Source organism: Varroa jacobsoni, unplaced genomic scaffold (assembly GCF_002532875.2).
Source record: "Varroa jacobsoni isolate VJ856 unplaced genomic scaffold, vjacob_1.0 scaffold_391, whole genome shotgun sequence".
Classification (NCBI taxonomy): domain Eukaryota; kingdom Metazoa; phylum Arthropoda; class Arachnida; order Mesostigmata; family Varroidae; genus Varroa; species Varroa jacobsoni.
This window is the reverse complement of record NW_019213293.1, coordinates 166115-185660: the sequence shown is the minus strand read 5'-3', so window position 1 is coordinate 185660 and position 19546 is coordinate 166115. Positions and strand designations below refer to the sequence as shown.

The following is a 19546-nucleotide window of genomic DNA, read 5'->3' as shown; positions in this document are numbered from 1 at the left end:
ATCATCATTTCAAAGACATTCCAGTTTTGCAACAATAATCTACCGTTTGCCGTTTTTAAGCTCCGCACTAATACTCCCCTATTCGTTAGACTGGCAATCTATCTCAATCGAACATCTTATCGAGTGCCTTCAATGACTAACGTGATTTGGCTACGGCAGCTGGTACAACCGAGTGAATCACGTTCATCAACCCCGCTAATTTGCATCATAAAAGAATTCTTGTTCTGCGCGTCGATTGAGACGACCGCAGCGCCTCATGAAGTAGCAGTGGCAGAACATCGAGACAGAAGCAGCAGCAAATGTCCGTTCCTTCGTCAAACAACCGGACGAGCTATTGCTTCTGCTTTCAGGTTGATTGTCGGGCTGGCAGGCACAAGCGGCTATGTTTTGACGTATCGCTTTGACGGTGGATGTAGAGTCAGCCAGTGGTCTAGTGGGGTTCAGTAGGCATCCTATGTTCGAAACCGCCTTGAAGCAGCTCGATGGAGGGAAGCTACTTCTAGTATTCGTGCAATTCTGGACGATGATCAAAATAAATGGTGAATCCAACGAAGAATAAAATGCTTCTTCGACGATGTTCGCATTAAATGATCCGCAGAAAGATGTGTGTGCATTGTTAGATGGAGATTTTTGATGTTTATTTGTTTATTTGTGAACTTTTTGTCGCTTCAATGTGTAACCGATGAGTGAACCGCACTTGTTGAAAAAAGAATGTTACCTTTGTTGGAACTATGGAGTGTGTTATATTCGTCGATGACATGTTAATACTGAAATGATTAGTGAATTAAACAGGTGTGCGTATACAAATGTTCGTGTGACAGATCAGACTTGACCAGTTTGATGCGGTCAGTCCTGATCAGAGAAAGATTGTGTTGCAAGCCAATAACAAGACAACCTCTATCCAGACAAAACAATGGTACGATTTATGAGTGCTCAATATGAATTTAACGCACGCACGATAACTAAAATTAATGGTGTACATCGCAAAGCACTTTTACATAACACAGATAAATCATAAACCGCTTTGTCAATTCAAGAGTACCGTTATCAGTTTTAGGCGGTTTTTATAAATTCTTTAACCTAAATGCAGTTTCAACTTAGATATGCCTCGAGGAAGTCGAATATACGTCAATGGTGGAAAAAGTTATCAGTTGAGATCTCCCACACAGCGGTCTAATACGGAGGAAGATCTCGCTCTCAAGGTCCTCTCTGAGCATCATCATTTCTTTTTTCTTTTTGTTACTGTGAAGCGGAAGATTTAGTACAAAAAAGAAGTTGTCCAAATCAACATATTTAAAGGCGCATTGAACATGACCGGTGTGCTTGAAGTTGACTTAATTCAACAATCCTTCATAATAGTTTGAATCCGAATTACTATACAAAAAAAAAATCAGAGAAATTAATATTCTTCATTGTGGCGTTTATATACACGGGCTTGAGATCTAATAATGCTTGTTCGTTATGACTGAAGCGATAATCATTTTCAGCTCCTATTAACACTATACAAATCGACCAATATGCTAGAATATCACGCAGCTATCAACCAATATCTCACCTTGTGTAGGCACGAACAAATGAAGGGCCGATCTGAAGTAATATAGTCTCACTGTCTTCTCCTTATAGACCGTGAATGCCAGACTTGCGTCGAATTATCGTTGCATTAGATCCGTATTGTTGCCCTTCATTGACAGCTACGTTAAACTATGTCGGACAACGGCCGGTGGCGTCCACGCGTGAAGATGCAGTCAGCCATTAGTGAAAAGAATATCCGTGATGATATTTAGAAAGCTAGTTGTTGTGTTTGCCTAATATTTTTAAAATGACACTGAACTGTTCGATTTCTCTACACGAATGATTAACCGTTGTAGGAAGTAACTTAATTAATTAAACTACTGTGCGTATAAACAGGTTTTTTATGGCGGATTGTTGTAAGCACTTGTTCTGTGATTTCCTTTGCCTCTTTCTACCGCTGTCTTTAAGACTAAACTGTGTTACTGAAGCAGGCTACTGTAATTGTTAACCTTGCTGATGATTTTTCAATTAAAGTAGTCAAAAGTAATATATCTATTACTTGTTCTATAACACACGTTATGCCGCATACTTTGCCGCAAACAGATGATTCGCGGAATACTAACCACCCGTATATACCCGTATATAATTTCACCCGCAAGATTTTGTCATCGAAAATGAGGCAAATACTTTAAGATCGTAATACTACTTTGGCGCCACTGTACTAATCAACATCTAGAGATAAAATTAGCTTGAAAGATTCAGATTATTTTTCAATAGTATAAGTGTTTACGTAGTAGATTAATGTAACGCCATTAAAACGGAATATTGACTTTAGGATACCTGACTTCTTTTCCTAGCTGCGGATCACTAGTAATGCCCTGCGCGGGTTGTCGATTGCTACAACATCACAGGAAAGCCTTTCTTTTTTAAAGGTCAAAATGGGATCGTACGTTTTAAAGCAAATGTTTCGGAACTCCGACTGCAACTACTTTGAAATTAAGAAGAAGATTGAGAATGGTATTGTAGAAATTAGGGTATTATTGGGTATATTAGAAATTAGAGTAAAATAATGCGTGCTGTCAACCATAAGAGGATTTTATATTTGTAGAAAAATTATTTTTAATAAGTACATTTACCTTTTACTCGATTTACCGAACTAGCAAAAATTCTTATGATCGATTTCGCCTCGCTCATGTACAGCTGAAGGCTTCAGAGCCTTAGATAAATGGAAACCTCGAGTAGCTTGACATCTACCACACAGTAATTTTACGACAGTTGCAATAAGATAGTCCGTAATCTAATAAGAATGTAAAGAGCCAGTCAGGAATGCCGTTGCCGTGATTGTTCAGCTGTGGTCTTCACTGTTATCGTAATAACAGTTGTTGTTGTTTCTTTTCAGCCCTATTCAGTGGGTGAGGGAAGGGTATTGAGTAATTATCAGCTCAGACGACTGAAGCAGCCCTTTGGCATCCGTCCAGGCGACGGTAAAAGTTTTTAACTGCTGTCATCTATACGAACAAAAATATGTAAGAAACGAAATAGATTGACGTTGACGGCCAGTTTTCTGAACGCGTCTGAACAAGACAATCAATTCATCTGCAGCAGAGTTATTTTAGTGGTCATTAGCCAGATGCTTTGTATATTGTCACTGATAGTACTCAAAGAGAAGGAGAATTTACATGTAGAGTTTTTATTAAACAATTTATGCTTGAACTTCTTTGCCTAGCTATGGATATTAGCAGCCGTTTAGGTATAGTATCCATTCGTCGTATGGCGTACTCTCTCACACGGAAATGTGGGACAATGGTCCCTGTCCGTCAAGGTCTATGGCCATCTTAAAACTGATTCTGTTTAAAATAACTGATGAAGCTTTTGCCATTTTACGAGAAATCAGACGTGCGTTAAGTTTCCTTGGAATACTTTTTCTTGAGCTCATCTGTTCACGAACACAACGAATTTTAAGAATCATTTCGTGTAGTTCTACATTCCTCCTCTACGTGTACTCTCATATAGATGCTGTATTCGTTGATTTCCGCTCTAAGTAAGAATGGCTACATCTACAAAAACTTCGTAACGTAATATCATCAAAAAACAAAAATTGAACAAGTCATCTGCAGACTGGGACCATCTCCTGTAGCTTAGTTCCTAATTTTATAATATGCATCTTTAAATAGCCAAATCTACGTAGTCCCTTGCCCTTTAATACATTATAAGTGTGACGTCTGCTCGCAGTTCACATCCTGATAATTTAGATTACTTAACGAACACCTGACAAATGTACAGCAAATAATGAGTTTCGCCGCAAGGACAAAAGCATTACAAACAATAACGGTATGAAATCGTCAAATATACCTTTCGTTGCGTATTTGTCACTCATACGCAGATATACTGTATATTTCAAGCATGTTTGAATAGTTTTTATTGTTGTTGTCTAATGTTAAGAAATCGAGAGAAGCATGCTACGCATTTGAACGTTTAGAGATTACATAACTGCATAACTTGAATATGGAGGACATTTGACTACTATTGCGTTCTATCTTAATCACGCTGATTTATTGGTGCAGCGCAGAAAAAGGATATCCAATACCAAATAGGCTAAGTAAACTTTTGAACATACAATATGAACACTTTTTTCCAAATCTAACAACTCATTATGTCAAACATCTTGGTGTTGTTAATATAGAACACTATCAAATTCAATCAGTACGATCCGTATGTGTCCTATACGTACGTATGATCGGTCCGATGATGACTTATGTATTTACGCAATGAATTTCAATATTGCAGGAGGGAGGCGCCCCGCTGATGTTTACAAAGGAGGATATCTTCAACGAGTTAATGGCGTCAAATGGGCGTATGCTCAATTCACAGCTCGTTCTACGATTTGCCCGCTACCTGAAAAATCCGGCTACCAAAGAGGGTATACAATTTACAAGTATATTTCGTGCATGCAAGCAGTGCTCTCAACCAGCCCTGTCTATATAGAGCTAAATTGGACATGTATGAAGCCATTTTAAATTAGTGCCTACAATTACTACCTGATACATAACTGACCTACGTGGATGCCGCTAATGGACTTTTGCTTAGGTATTAAAAGAAAAAATTCAATATAATTTTAAGTTTGCGGACGAAAAACGTAGCTTTTTTTTTTTAATTAAGTTAATAATTAAACAACAACAAATGCATGTGTTGAACTTCTATCAACAAATTAGATTAATGTTTAACAATACTATATTGGCGTTTATTTGAAAGTTTACTGCTACCTCAAACTATGACAACAGCTGTTGTGGGAAAACCCCCTCAACCAAGCAACTCCTAATTCAAAAGTGATAGACTCGGCGTTACTAGTTAACTACTTAACCATATTCTTTGTTTTTGGTGAAAGGAGCCATTTTGAAGCTAAACGGTTTTTTTTTTCTTTGGTATAGAGGCAAAGGCCAAATTCAAGGATTATGTGAATAAACTAGCGACATTGGTGACCGATCCACAAAATGGAGATAAGTTCGTTGTGTTACGACCTGAGTTGAGAGAGCAAGGAAGGAGACAGCCAATGGCAGCGATGATTGGAGGAGATCAGGTACTGCAGCTCAATCAGGGCCATTTTATTCCATTACCACAGTTATCAGGACATCGAATGAGAGGAGCATATCATAATATCCGTTCTGCAGCGGGACCACAATCTGCAATGCCTCAACAGCCTCCCCGGGTGCCCCCTCATACTCAGGCTCAAAACCTACAACAGCAACATCCATCACATAGTAAAGGTAACAGTTTATTTATATAGGAGAGACTCGTCGCAAAGTAAACACCCATTTTTGACATCCTGTTTCCCTCCGAGTAACCATGAAAATATTTAATCGTTTGGAGTTTTGGTCATATTTTGCATCACGGTAGTTTTCCAATTTTTTCCTTGCTTCCGAACATTGTATTTCGAACATGTCCACATTTAGACATGGATGACTGAAAAAATAACTCAGTGATATCCAAACTAACGGGGTAGGGTACGTATATATAATACTTGATATACTGCAGAGACAGTTTAAAATCTGTTAGCTGCATATTAGAGTTTCACGTCCTTTTAAAAATATAATCATGTTTATTATGTTGCGTTTAGCATTTGAGCAACACTATGAATTGTTGAGATAGATTTCAGCGCATCAGCGCCAAAGTGCCAGCAGTGCGTTGAATCATTGAATATCTAAGGGTTCCCACTATATTATTCAAAAATATAAGCTATTTGAGCCTTGTGAAATATCTTTCACCGCAGTCAAAAATAAGCTCTTAATATTAGAATAATGTAACGTTAGAACTATTACATTTCAAGATCTTTAATCAACTTCAAATCAAGGTTTTTAATTAACATATATTCAATTTAAAGTATAAGGTATGATATCGTCATGCATATCGTTTGTGTGAAGTGGTATTGCCGAAGATTAATCTATTGGTCCTATTGTGGCCAACATGTCTTGCCCTGTAGGAAGCGGACACCAAGGGCCTGCGGGACCACCACCTGGGCGTCCAGCACGTGCGCCACCAGCATATCAGCAAGCTGTTTCATCGTCAAAGCTTACACGAACACCAGGTACAATCGGTGCAGGACCACCGTTACCAGTACAGCCTCACCCAAACAACCAAAATATTCCTCCACACCACCCACTTCGAGGCCGGCCGTCTTCATTGAAGCTGGTACATTCAGACCATGGTTCCCTTGGACACATCGACACGCTGGGGTCTTCCTTCGGTGTCGATGGACCAACACCTCCAAAACCGGTTCTCACACCGCCCGGATCATCATGCGGTTTATCATCCGGTCATATGGGACAACATCAGCGGAGGAGTTCAGCTGGTATGATCAACACACAGCTCCTACAGCAATCGGGCATGCTTATTCCCAAAGGTGAGAACGAAAAGCTTAACGAGACGCTACGATAAGATACAGCACAAGCAACAAAAAGATTCAGTTGAAATCAAGAGGTAACAAGAACAGGATTGAAATACCCCCAAGTCCTAGAAATGACGCGATATAAGCGAGAGCGTTGAGTAAACAGCTGAGATGATCGAACACGATGAGACTTGTCAGGCCAACATTTTAAACAGTGGGATGATTTGTGTGCAAATACAATGTTATACAATAACACTCCATGTGCATTCTTCACAATTATTTTGTGTTGTTAGCGTTATGTTAATGATGATAGAAGTGTTCATACTAATTGTTTACAGGTCAGTTAATTGTTTAAAAAAATACTAAGATCTTCTAAAAGCTAGGATTTATAAAACTAAAACCAATACTACTGTTTTTGTCCTGGTGGTCCCGGTGATAGCGTCCTGGTGATTCGAAACGAAGGTTATGTCGTTAACAAAATTGGTTTTAATAATTTTAACAAATGAAGTTTGTGTTTAGCTACTGTAGAGGCTCTTCTGTCCTACCCTACAACATGCTGAGATTTTCTTTCTTTCTATCAGCTTTTGAAGTAAAGAACACTAACATTCCTCATCTAAGTGGTACACATCTTATGAATTTCGCACACCTTCAATAGTTTCCCTATAGAGCTGAATTTTGGAGTGACAAAGATTTCGTAAAATTTGATATAAAATTTAAATTTTTTAACAATAATAATGTGTAACATAGTACTTCTAAATAAAATAGATCTGCGGTGAAACCTAGGCCCTTGAAAGCGTTTGAAAGAGTTATTAAGCATATCAATATGAAAAAAATTTAATACAATTCTGCACATTTTGGGGAAAATCTAATATAATTTCTACTGCACTACGTTGAAACTACACCTGAGGCTCTTTGCAACTTAGGGCCTTATTTTTCAAAGTTCTTAAGTCCTTATGTAGCGTAGGACTAGTTTAGTACTACATTATGAATCTCCAAAATACTCAAATAGTGGTTTTGGCTCGCAGTCTGAAATTAGTTGACTGATTTTTTTTGTGCATGTACATACATCTGTTTTTTGTGGAGTGCAGTTTGATACCTGACCTAATTCTACTATGCTTTCACAAAAAGGTCTTGCCTACGGCACTGAAGCCTTCATCATTCGTTCAGCAAACATCTGAATATGATATTCCGTACCATTGGTTTTTAGCAATCGTACTAGTGCACTTGAATACTTCTTTCCGAGTGTAATTTTCGCCTTTTTTAGAAATTTACAAAACGGTTCTCACCTCAACTTCCTTAAAAAAATTTAGAATTCTTGGCATAGCAGTGATACTATATATAGTTGAAAATGACAACAAAAATCGTGTGTATCAAATTATTAGTTAAGCACCCTTCACTACAGCCCAAGTTCGAGTTATTTTGGAAGAATTCACGCATGATCTAATAATTTTTCTCACTTCCGACCGAAATTACCTCGATACAGGCGTAGAAACATGTACGCCCTTTGATATATATGAGTAAAAATTGAATTTGCAGAGGCTACGATTATCGGTACCGATGAATTGGATAAAGCTGCATGCTACCTTGCTGAGCATTAATATCTGGTTTATTTCTTTAGGTTCTGTGACAGGCGGGCCACCTCCACCGCCTCCACTTCGGAATCTTTCGAAAAGTGTTCCGAGCTTAATCGGAAATGGGGCTCATGTGGGTGACACTGACTTAGATTGCCCGCCTGCTGTGCCTTCCAGAAGCCGGCGTCATTCGACCAAAGGAACCGTTGTTGAGGAGAAAGTCAAGCAGTTTGCTGAAAAAGAGTTCATCAAGGTAGGTAACATGTGTTGACAAGAAATCAACGTTGCAAATATAAAAAAATAATCATTGGTAAGTGCGAATTTAATGAAATTGCGAATTTAATGAAATTGCAACTTGATAGTATCAGAGTAACGCTGTGATCACAGAGCACTCGTATCACACAGATGATATCTACCATCATCGTATCATAATCAGCGGTCGTTTCTGGAAAAAATTCGAAAAGGAAACTACAACATGGAAATAACAAACGCATACAAGAGCAGCTACCTTCGTTTTAATGACAAACTTCGTTTGATCGGTGGCATCTCGACTAAAGGAATGCTGCCAGACTTCAATTAAATGCTAAACGGTTAATATGGCAGGAGATGGGAACTGAAATTGCTTGTAATGAGTAACAAAACTATCCTACGTATCCCATTAGACGTACAATACTATTAACAGTAAACGGTTCCAATATCCCAAGTTATATAGATTTGGGATTATAAAATAAATAATTATAATGTATAATAATCCTTATTGCCTGTACCTAAGAGTTACAGCCAACTAGTTGTCCTAGGATGTAAATATAGTTCAAAGGATTTTCACTGAATTTTACAAGTCGTAAATGTCGAATCTGATGAGTCGCTGTATGTGGCCCATAAGCCTTCCAGCCAGTTTTACCAGTCTGTATAATCATTGGTTATGCTATACTATGAATGTTGCACAAATATATTATCTAACGCGGATTTTTTTATTTGGCCTTGAATATAAGAGATTAACTAAGTGTCGGATATGAAGTACGGTCTTGACTGAGATGTCACTAAGACTGTTCTTTCTTTGAACAATTCTTTTTCCTAGCGTACGAGGGTGCTATACTTAATAGCAATTCCTTTACATACTGTCCATTATTACCAAACAAAACGAACGGCGCAACAGTAAAGGAGACAATTGGTTCACGCCGTACTGTCGCTGGTTTTATCGTGTCGTTGCAACCACTCTCAAAGGTGCAGGCCAATTGCGTCACACGGAAATATGAGAGTTAAGGAGCAAAACAACTCGCATTTCATAAGCTCCGTTTGCACTGGCCAACGACAATAAACACCTAAGGTAGACCTAATGATCCTTAGAACTATTTGATAAGGAATCACTTTTTATCAGATGTGCGTTTTGTGTTTGAATCACAGTTAGGAGGAATCACAGTTAGGTAGTTAGGAGGAATATATATATATATAAAGTCCACCATAAATCGTAAATATTGAATCAATTTAGGTTACAGATTTGATATGTTGGGTCTGTCTATAAATAGACGTTATTGTATCAATCGTGTTAGAACTTAGACATGTAAAGATCTGTATTATAACGCCCGGAACACATTGTCCCATTTAACACACCTAAAGTTAGGATTTTTGTTCGTAGTCTTCTACAGTAGTTATTATAAGGAGAGCACTTGCAAAGTTCCTCGAACGTTTCCAGTTAACATAGGTATGTGCTGCCTACGCACGATGTGCTCTATGGTAGATCAAGTAATTGAAAAAACCTTAAGCAAACGGCCACTGTACCTCACTTGAATCATCAATACTTCGATCTCGTCGACCGTCGGATGGCATTCGACTAGTTTAAGTGTAAATTCCTACTGTCAGTAGAATCAGCCGTTCAAGCCGCAATTGTTGCCAATCAAAGACAATTCGTCCGTGCCTGACGGTGCGCACATCCGGTTCGACAAGCGAACTGTCATACCTCACTATTGTCTAGGGCAAAAACACAACGACAGAAAAATAGACAGACAACGAATGAAAAGCTTCGTTACCTCAGATAAATAGCTCACATCAATTGTAAAAAAATTGCTTCCTGGGGCATCCGGCTGACCTCATGGCCTTGGTAGAGGCCTTGTAATTAGGCTAGTGACAGCTTTCAAAGAAGAATTGCATAGGTCACGAGACGGTTGTCAGCCATTTACTGTTTACTGGTTTGAGCAAGCCTATTGTCCTACTTCACACACGCCGTATCTCAACGCGTCGCCGCTTCTTGCGGTGGTATCCTCTAACCTAAGGTGCGCTCGCGATCGACTGTACCAGTTCGGTCACATTTCGCCGATCATTGTTGTTAATACAGTAGTACTACTATACGATTCGCGGATACTTCTACTGATGGTAATATTGACGTCGACAATAACTGTAGATAGCAATAATATTTGTATTTACCCGCTAAATGACAGCTATCCTTCTGCAACCGTAAGTGTGTCTACCGCCATTTCACGGTCATGATCATTGTTACCACTATTACTATTATCATCGCACCTCTACGATTGCTTCCAATGGCACTTGTGTCAACATTGAATCGGGGCTATGCAGACTGTCAGGTTATCGCCCAGTCTCTCTGTCTTTCTATGGGCGTACCGAAGATACGTATAGTACAATAAGAGTAGAGTTGAACTCTACCTTAACCGGTACTATGACAGTAGCTGCTACAATTAAAATTCGACGCGATCTAACATTAGCTGCTTATGACTGCGAGCAGGTGGCAGCGTTCTTAGTTGTGAGTCACGTAATCGAGCTACCCGAAGGAATAGGTCATGATACATGAATGGATAGAAGGAAACGTATGTTGTGCACATCAAGCGTCGGCGAAGTGACTGATATTTTCAGTGCACTTTATCGTACAGTATACGCTAATGAACCTTTGTGCAGTCATTGGTCGTGAGAAAAAGGTGGAAAACGCAAGGTGTGTCCAACTGTCCGGCTCTTGCAATACCATGTATACATACATATACATGAATATATTGCGATATCGTTTTATGTTAAAGTTTCAATAGGTTTAAGGTCGACTCAGCTATGAATTATTGTGCTTAAGATGAATATGCCAATAAAAATTACCGTCGGCGTGGTGTGTGCATAAATATATTTCCCGTAGCGATATAGAGATCGACCTTGATTGGTCTGACCGCTATCAGCCATGTGGCCACTTGTTTCAAGCTATGTGAACTTTACTCATTTTTAAAGAATTCTTGTAAAACTGCACAAATTTCATTCGGATAATTCGAAATGACATAATTGAGCATGTGCTGTGCATATCTGGAATTTTCTTCTGAAACCTTTTATGAGAAGCTTAGTTGACGCTATTGCACGCGCGCTAAGCACGAAGCAATGCGTTGATTTATCTTCAAGCGAAAAGGAAAGCTCACCCTTCTAAGCTAATTCATAAGTTATATGTAGCTAACTACAGCGACAAGTAAACACATTATGATCGTCGGTACGAGAGTGCACACTGATGGGAACCATCTGAAAAGGTCGACAAAGATAAGTTTCTAGAACACTAGACAATTTAGCTGATTGCATCTAGATCACAGGGCCTAAATCTAATATTCAATCTATCTGTTCTAATCTATCAGGTCATCATCAGGCCCTAAAACAGATTCCCGCAGTTTTCCGCTTGTTGCCATATATTAATTATACATTCCCTTGGTCTTATCTTACAAAGAAGCTTTTTGTAACTATATACCTTTATAATTATAATGACAGTATGGAAGCACCGCCCAAAACAAAGCCAAATCTCCACGCTGTTATTAACGATTGATAAAATATGTTCTTTAGGGAGTGACTGCATATAGGTGAGAAAAAGAAAGGCAAGAAACAAAGAAAAAAAACATTACACACGTAACACATAGATTATATACCGTTGCCACTTATGAACCTATGACGACTATGAAATCGTAATCTAAACTCAGATTACCTATATAACGGTCCATTTTAATTTGCCACAATTTTCTCACTGTTTTCTAGCGTAATCAAGGCGACCACAATTATTCACGATCGCGCTTACAGGGGCCCTAGATGGAGATGACCGCTAAACTTAGTCAAATGACCTACGACAGTCGCCATTGGGGAGGGGGCTGAAAGCGGATAAGCTGGCTCAGAAATCAGTCATGCTGTGATAAAATAAGAGAACACTTGTACTTACAATTGTTTCAATTAAGACGTGCTTGAAAAGTTTAAAGTCTATTATAGAACATTGCCCAAAACTGTATTTTACGCTCTTTTTGGTCCTACGAACACCGTCCTTTCTTTCTTTCCATATAGAGTAATATGTTTGTCGTGCAAACAAGTAGAAGTGCCCGTTCACTGTGACACAATCGCCTGAATCGTTCCTTCGTTGAAGGATGTCATATAGGTCTTTGGAAGTTTTTATTGTTTTTAGCAGTTCTATGACGCGATGCTCGATAATACTGACCCGCTTAATTGAGAATATTCAGTTCACAAGGACCATATATCATATGTCAGCGAACCTACTACCCTTGCGTCAGAAATTAGAGCACGCGAAGTAAAGCTGGAAGTAGCAACAGGGGAAATAGCAGTGAGACCGCTTGGAGTTAGAGTAAGGGTCGAGACCAGTTATAATGAATGAATGAATTCTATATATATAATGGATGTAAGTATGTCGAGGCAGTCTCTAGTGACATATTTTGACAATTATGCAAGTGGCTATGATAACTATGATTGGCGCACGTTCAGTGGACGATATGTAACGGAGGGCTAAATTTAGCAAAACAGTACGCATATATCGATATGGTTAGCACTTAATAGAAAATGTGCTTACTAATAAAACGTACTTTGCTCGCGGTGGAAACTTTACTTTCGTTTGATGGGTTTGTATACAAATACTCAACTACGACAGGATCTGTTCTTCCCTGACGAAAAAAATTACCGAGTTGGGATTAGTCGTAAAGATTAAACAGTATATGAGTAAGATACGATGAACAGCGAAACCTGTTTTGAATAATATTACGCGCTACATTATTATAGAAATAATTATCATGCTCGATGTTAGTCAAGCATGTGGCTCGTGGTGCGTGTATACGCCAAGCTTATTATTTACATACAACTTGTCTATGTTATTGTTTTAAATTTAACGTAAATAGTTATACGAGGGTATATAAGGTTTGCTAAGTAAAATGTTTGCAATGCGAAGTTACAGAAGAAAACCATATAGGTCACTCAACGAGGCATGTATTGCTTCTGAAAACAATTGAATAGGTTGACCGTTTATTTAATTTATCAACTGTCTGAATTTGCTGAAATGTGCAATGTCATGTTGCAGTCCCTGTGTATTATATGTGGCTCCTCGTGTCTCTGTTGTTGTATACTCTTACTGTTTAAATGCTATAACAGAGATTTTCTAAGAATCTCGTGGGCACTCACATGTTAACAATGTCAGTTTTCCTGAAGATATCCTAATTTTCAAATCGTGCCGTGAAAAAAAATACAAGCTAAGCACATAGACTTCAACTGGATCAAATTAACACCAACAAACCCACGGTGCTCCGCGACATTATTGTACGATCTCAATTGCCTTTTTCCAGTTCTGTTACAATGAATGAATCTGCTCAGAATAAGTTTTAAAATGAATGATTCAGACTGTCACCCAATAAAATGCGCGATGAAGCTCTGGTAGGTCATAAAATTATAATGTTTCTGTTGGAGCCATTGTTTTTCGGGAATGGTGACTCAGTCGATCTAAAATTGATAAGAGTACATTACTAGGGTGATAACCGGGCTCTGTAAAGAGAAATTTAGAATCTACTTCGAAGTATTTACCTTATAGGTTAGTTAGCCTTCCAAGTTTCTAACAAGTAAGTAACAACTTGGAAGACCTCCCTGGTCGGAAGTCCTATTCTATGAAAATTACTCGTCAATAAACGGATGAAGCAAAATCAGTTATAATTAAGGTACGTCTAATGTAACCCGGATCGTTGCAAAGTATGGAACACTCTTGCCGATATGAGCAAAATACAAATACGTGTCTGTTGCTTATTGGCTTAACCCCTCAGGGATATATAAAGCGGAAGGTCAGGTCGAGTCAGCCCAACCCATTTAGGAGTGTCTGCTCATCCTGCAATGGATTAACCTTACGGCAAAAAATCATCGAATTGATCATAGACTGACGAGATACGATAGTGATTATGGACTAAATTCGACGCGAGTCTTATCTGTCCATGCATTCTATTTTGATATTTTTTCAATTGAGAAGGCAACTTCTGTCTCGGCATTATCTTGAAACTTCGTTGTTTGATAATTGTTACGATAAACAGGGCCTGCTGTGGTAAAGGACTGTGCGTTGATATTCATCATCGTCGCATTTGCAATACCTTAAAATTCACTTCGGACTAGCCGAAGTCTGTTCAATAGAATTCGTAATTTGTTAATTTATTTTCGTTTGCGTGAAAACAAATTTCTGTGTTCTATCAACGGTTAGAAATGTTATCGGTTAAGGCTTTCATGTTTGTCTTGTTTATTCGTTTTGACACTACATTACAACTAAGCGTTTATAAGCAGGAACAACAGCTAAAAACAATTACTAATGTATTCGTACAATTAGAATCGTCTGTGTGCTTGGATAGTGCATTTTTTACTGGGTGATCCTCCTCCTATCGTAATTTTCTTTTTTAATTCGAAAGAAATACTCGCATCTGCCGATTAGGAGTCTGTACTTTTTTTTGTCATTGAAAATTCCAGTTTAGGTGACCGGCACGGCTAGAAAGAGGATTAGGGCATCAGGTGAATGGCAACAAATATATCCGTTTTCGCTATGGAGGTTGTGTTATCGTGTGGCTTCCCACTGGCGTGCCATCACCTCGACGTAAACTGAAAAAAGGAAGCACCGCTGTCAGCCGAATTGGAAGTCTTTAGATTTTCCCTTATTATAGTTATTGCCGAACGATCCTTATTCATATTTGCATCTTTGAAGTCTAGGTGTTTCTATTATCGCCTCATTCTGCATATAGTAAGACTGATGTCTTCTATGGTACTATATTTCTGTGTTTGTGCAAAGCCGCTTAAGTTTTCTTTACTGGCGAAGCCTCTAGCTGTTACCGGAGTCTTCTACGAGTGAATTCCACAATCATTTATTTGCATCGTCTAAAGCCCACGTGAACATCGGTACAGCCGTCAACATCGATCTGTTTACTAATCACGAATAAGACCTTTTATACAGAAGTAATATACTGTCTTGGCTAGATGACCTGAAATAGCTGAATGTTCAAACTTTCTGCTATCATGTATGTTAAACTGCTTATGCTACTGGAACCGCCAACTCTGGCGACATCAACTCTGCAAAATGTTTCTGACCTTTCGCTACCCAGCGTGCGGATATCGATATCGCCAACTCGACCGGAATCAGATTTACACAAGTGGTGGTAATGGATCCAACAATGAGATTTCCATCCAACTTCTACTGCTACTACTGCTGCTGCCTAGTCACTCTAACAGCTTCCGCAGTTCCAGTATCAGCTGTTCTAAATGATCGCCCAATCGGCGTGCAAAGGCGGGTCTCCGTGTCTTTAATGTGGACATAGTGTGAGATGAAGTGTAGTCAGCCACACGGTGTCAATTGTGTCGGATCCAGTGCAACACACGAATAGGCTTTAAACAAACATTCTCTCCAGAATACTTCGTTCGGTCGGTCGGTTGATGTGACGGCAGCATGACTCTGCATGGATAGTATATTAGATGGAGAGACTAGAAGGAAAAGTGCCGTTCAATATCTAATATGATATCCGGAGCAGAATTTTAGTTCAGGTGCATGAGAGATAATGGTTAATGGATAGACTGAGTTGACCTCTGGGCCAACTCCAACCGGAACGAACTTGGAAGAAAACAACGGGCAGATGGCATTGGATTTATGATTTTGACACTGAAAAGAAGCGACTCCTCCACGCACCTAGTGATAAGATTGATCAAGTAACGACGTAGCTTTCGAGCAGCATTGGAACAAAGTTGGAATCGTAATTCCTTTGACAGACAGCATTTGCTAAAGTGAATACACGATGCAAACTATAAATAGTATACCAAATAGGTCATTATGCAACGTTGAGTGGAACTACTGGAACTGTATTTCACTAACGAGAAAGAGCGTTAATTTGGCAGTGCTCGGCGGAGTTACGCTACAACAGGGGATCCTCTCCTGAAATATGGCCAACTATTGATTACATCAGTGTACTGGACAGTAAGTATCAATTCTTGGCCATTCACTAATAGAACTTGTAATTTGGTTTGATCTCTGCAAGTTCAGAACGTATGAGTGGTGAGCACAATGGCATAATGGTTGAAAGAAAATTGTAACTGATGTCTGGAGCTTGTAGGTTTTAGTGCTACCAGTAGCAGATGCGTTGCACGGTGTTAATACGCTACATGGGAATGAGGTACCTGCGATATCTATTGACAATAAAAAAAAATTAATTAAAATGAGCGCGCATCTTGGCATTTTGTGAATTTGCCTTGGATCCATGAGCAATAATTGCAAAGCACTACGTCAGGCGTCAATTAAATTACCGGACTGGTGTGTTTCATGTAAACCAGAGTTGTAACCATCAACCGCAGGTGTCTAAACGGGAAGAACAAAGGTCTAGGAATAAAATTACTTCGTTTTATGGGATTGCAAATTTGTAATCTCACCATATTTACAATCCTCAGTCAACGTGTGTTCGTTGCAACTGTATTCCTTTATTCGACTCAGTAAACGGCCTCTTAAAAGTAGTCAAAGTGGCAAAAAAGACGAGGTTTACGATCTTTTTTATTATGTCAGTGTAAACTATTTTACTACCAGTGCGATGAAATAATTCTCATCCAAGGACTACAAACTCCGTTTGCTACAATTTAAGATTTTGTCAAGATACAAGTGAATAAGAAACTTGTGAAACTAGCAACAGAAACAACCAACAGCTTCCTCCATAAGCAAAATCTATGCAAAAAGTGCAAAGGTACATATAAGGTAGATTTCAATTTATCCCAGAAAGCAAGAGTTCGAACAACCATTCGATTATGACTGTCTTTATACAAGTGCTTGTAATATTTAGTATATGTTTATGAACATGCTGGATCGCATCGTATAAGTGTCTTATACGACAATCTTTCGTGGTCGTATGACTATGTTTTCGTGGTTTGACAATCACGCCCGCACTACCGCAAATACAAATATACGAAATTTCAAAACAATAACAAAGTTTGATAGGCCCATTTTAAGCTTGAATGTGAAGTGTACCACGGTATCAAGCAATACCCAGTAGTGACCGATTCAGATATTACATTTTCAAGACACGCAGGCTCCTTCCCGCTCACCCTTAGGTAATGACGCATTGTACATGTAATTAATTTGGTTAAATGGTGCAGGCATAGATAAACAGTACAAACCAATGGGCACTATTACGAGATACAACTTTGTTTGGGTTAAGGTAACGTAAAATACTGATATTTACTGTTGTTAGTACACCTAGATGTCTATGTCATTCAACAGTACTCAAATCAACGGTGTTCAGATGATAGCCGACCAGAGTTCAAATGGTGGCTGAACAGCCCGTCTTAAATTGATCTGGAATTCTTAGAAATATCTGTTTATATTGTGACGAGTGCGACTCTCTTTGATTGATCAAATTTTCTACAGTTGCGGTTCTGAATATACCTAAAACTGTACATGGCCTAAGTATATGTACACGCTTACTAAGCAAAGTAAAGGAGACCATAGCTTTTCCTTGGTGTGATACACGTGCTAATAGTAGTATCAGAAGCAAGCGTACGATTGTTTTTATCGGCCTCCTTATAAACTGTGTTGATTGTGAGGAACGTTGTGGTTGTGTGTCCTGTCCTGCGCTGCCCTATGCCGCAGGCCAGTTGATGTCACCGAATGTCCTATAGCTCGAATAGTAGCCACGTGTTTTTACAGTATCCACAGTGCATGAAGGCGCCGCTTATGCCATCGGTGGTTTATGCTGGTGTGCCTTTCTGTCCGTATGGCAGCGTTCGTTTCCGTCTACCATGCGCCTACTGAGTATCAGTTTTGTTGAATGGGTAAATGGTTTAGAAACGTCCCGATTAGTTAAAATAGAGTCGGCCAAACCTTTTGCTGTCATTTTTTGGAGAGAACCCTGTTGACGTTATGAAGTGATACACTAGTACCGTCATGATATGCTGCACGTAGCGGAGCAAGCAACAAGCGTCGTTGTTGCATATATCGTCGAGTAGAATAATTCTAATTGGCGCTCTAGTAAGCGCATTGATTCTTCCAGTGAGGTAAAAATAGCTAAGGAGAACGGCGCCATTGTTCCGCCTGTTAAAGCCAAGCAATGATTTTTTCAACTCGTCCCAGTAAATTCTTCTGGTTACCTAAACACGTCTATTGCCTACCCTCAGGCGCCTTCTCGTTTCATTTTAACTTCGCTCCTACTAATCTAATCCACTTGATCTTATTCACTTTAGTTCGGCCCAGACAGAAGGTGTTGATCGAATATAATTTGATTTAGTAACAGTACGTTTAAGCGTCTCATTTTTATTATTAATTTCAGCTAAAATTGAATGCACGTGTCGTAAGGCCGTTATCGTGATAGTGCCGATGTGAAATTGATTTTCCTGCGATCTGTATCATACTGTTATGCAATGACTCTGCAAACACAAGTCGTTTGATTGAAAGTTTAAGAGCGACTCCGCCATTTGTTTGAATTCAAACAGCTATTGCATATTTATACCATAGGTACCTATCACAAAAGGGTACATGTGTGTATTTTCATCCGCTTATTCGAATTATTGATGGAAATCGTAAAACAATACTCTAACGTTGCCCAAACAAAAACTGACTGTGCGTGGCGTACGAAACAAGTTTATGGTCAGCAATAGATTTTCAGGTGCTGCATGGCTTGTGTTGACAAAACACGTTGATCTGGACTACAAGCATGAGTTATATGAACAGAATTGTATACTAACAATGATAAACTCAACAATAAGTGAACCCCCTAACGTCACTTTCTCTAAAAATTAAGGAATGATTTTGCCTTTTTGGGAATTTCCAAGGAAGCATTTTTTTTTGTTAAATAACGATAGATAGAATAAACATGGAGAAAAAAATTGAGGGAGCTTAAATGTGTGCCGATAAAAGAATAGAGCTCCGAAGATACCACTAGATGTGTAATATAAATTAGGTTTATATATATATATATAGATATAGGCTACTAGCGTAATCACAGGTCGTAGCAGAGAGCATCAGACAGTGGCAAGCCGACTCGTTCAGAACGTCAAGTTTTGTTCCTTTCCTCTTAAGAATAGACTCAGTCTGCGAAGTTCACGCTTTTGTATGCTCTGTCGATGAAGACCCGTGCCAGTAAGCGCGTGCATTCAGCAAGTTCTTTCTTAGTCGAAAAGGCATTGGCGTACTTTAAAAACGTATCTACACATTCACCCATAATCTAAAGAGTTTTGTTGTGCTCTGCAGACACACGTTAATAGAGCAAATGACATACATGGGAAAACAGGATATATAGTAGAACGTTTAACCGCGTAAGGAACCGATAGCCGTTAGAATCCTATACAGAAATCAATTATC

At 38.9% G+C, this 19546-nt stretch overlaps 1 protein-coding gene and 3 long non-coding RNA genes across 8 annotated transcripts in view; 1 reads left to right on the top strand and 3 right to left on the bottom strand.

Moving 5' to 3' along the window:
• Positions 1–19546, top strand: part of sowah (ankyrin repeat domain family member sosondowah) — a 26375-nt gene continuing 6829 nt past the window's right edge. Inside the window, exons 1-5 of one of the 3 annotated variants that reach the window (XM_022832447.2) lie at positions 1–916; positions 4300–4432; positions 4941–5276; positions 5990–6409; positions 8013–8218. In XM_022832447.2, the coding sequence (XP_022688182.1) occupies positions 914–916; positions 4300–4432; positions 4941–5276; positions 5990–6409; positions 8013–8218 (1098 nt within the window). In that variant the 5' untranslated portion in view covers positions 1–913. Of the gene's footprint in view, positions 917–3170; positions 3844–4299; positions 4433–4940; positions 5277–5989; positions 6410–8012; positions 8219–19546 lie in introns of those variants that run through there. The other 2 variants (XM_086968111.1, XM_086968112.1) reach the window with 2 other exon arrangements.
• On the bottom strand, positions 1223–2904 carry LOC111260017 (uncharacterized). The gene is made up of 2 exons (XR_002679990.2): positions 2649–2904; positions 1223–1701 (listed from the first exon to the last, which is right to left on the bottom strand). It is a non-coding gene; the product is annotated as an uncharacterized LOC111260017 (long non-coding RNA).
• On the bottom strand, positions 7970–10334 carry LOC147753554 (uncharacterized). 3 transcript variants are annotated; one of them, XR_015310833.1, is made up of 3 exons: positions 10052–10334; positions 9745–9933; positions 7970–8198 (listed from the first exon to the last, which is right to left on the bottom strand). It is a non-coding gene; the product is annotated as an uncharacterized LOC147753554 (long non-coding RNA). The 3 variants fall into 3 exon arrangements; XR_015310835.1 differs by having other exon boundaries at positions 9745–9926; XR_015310834.1 differs by lacking the exon at positions 9745–9933 and having other exon boundaries at positions 9993–10334.
• Positions 13192–17123, bottom strand: LOC111260016 (uncharacterized). Its single transcript, XR_002679989.2, has 2 exons — positions 15307–17123; positions 13192–14823 (listed from the first exon to the last, which is right to left on the bottom strand). It is a non-coding gene; the product is annotated as an uncharacterized LOC111260016 (long non-coding RNA).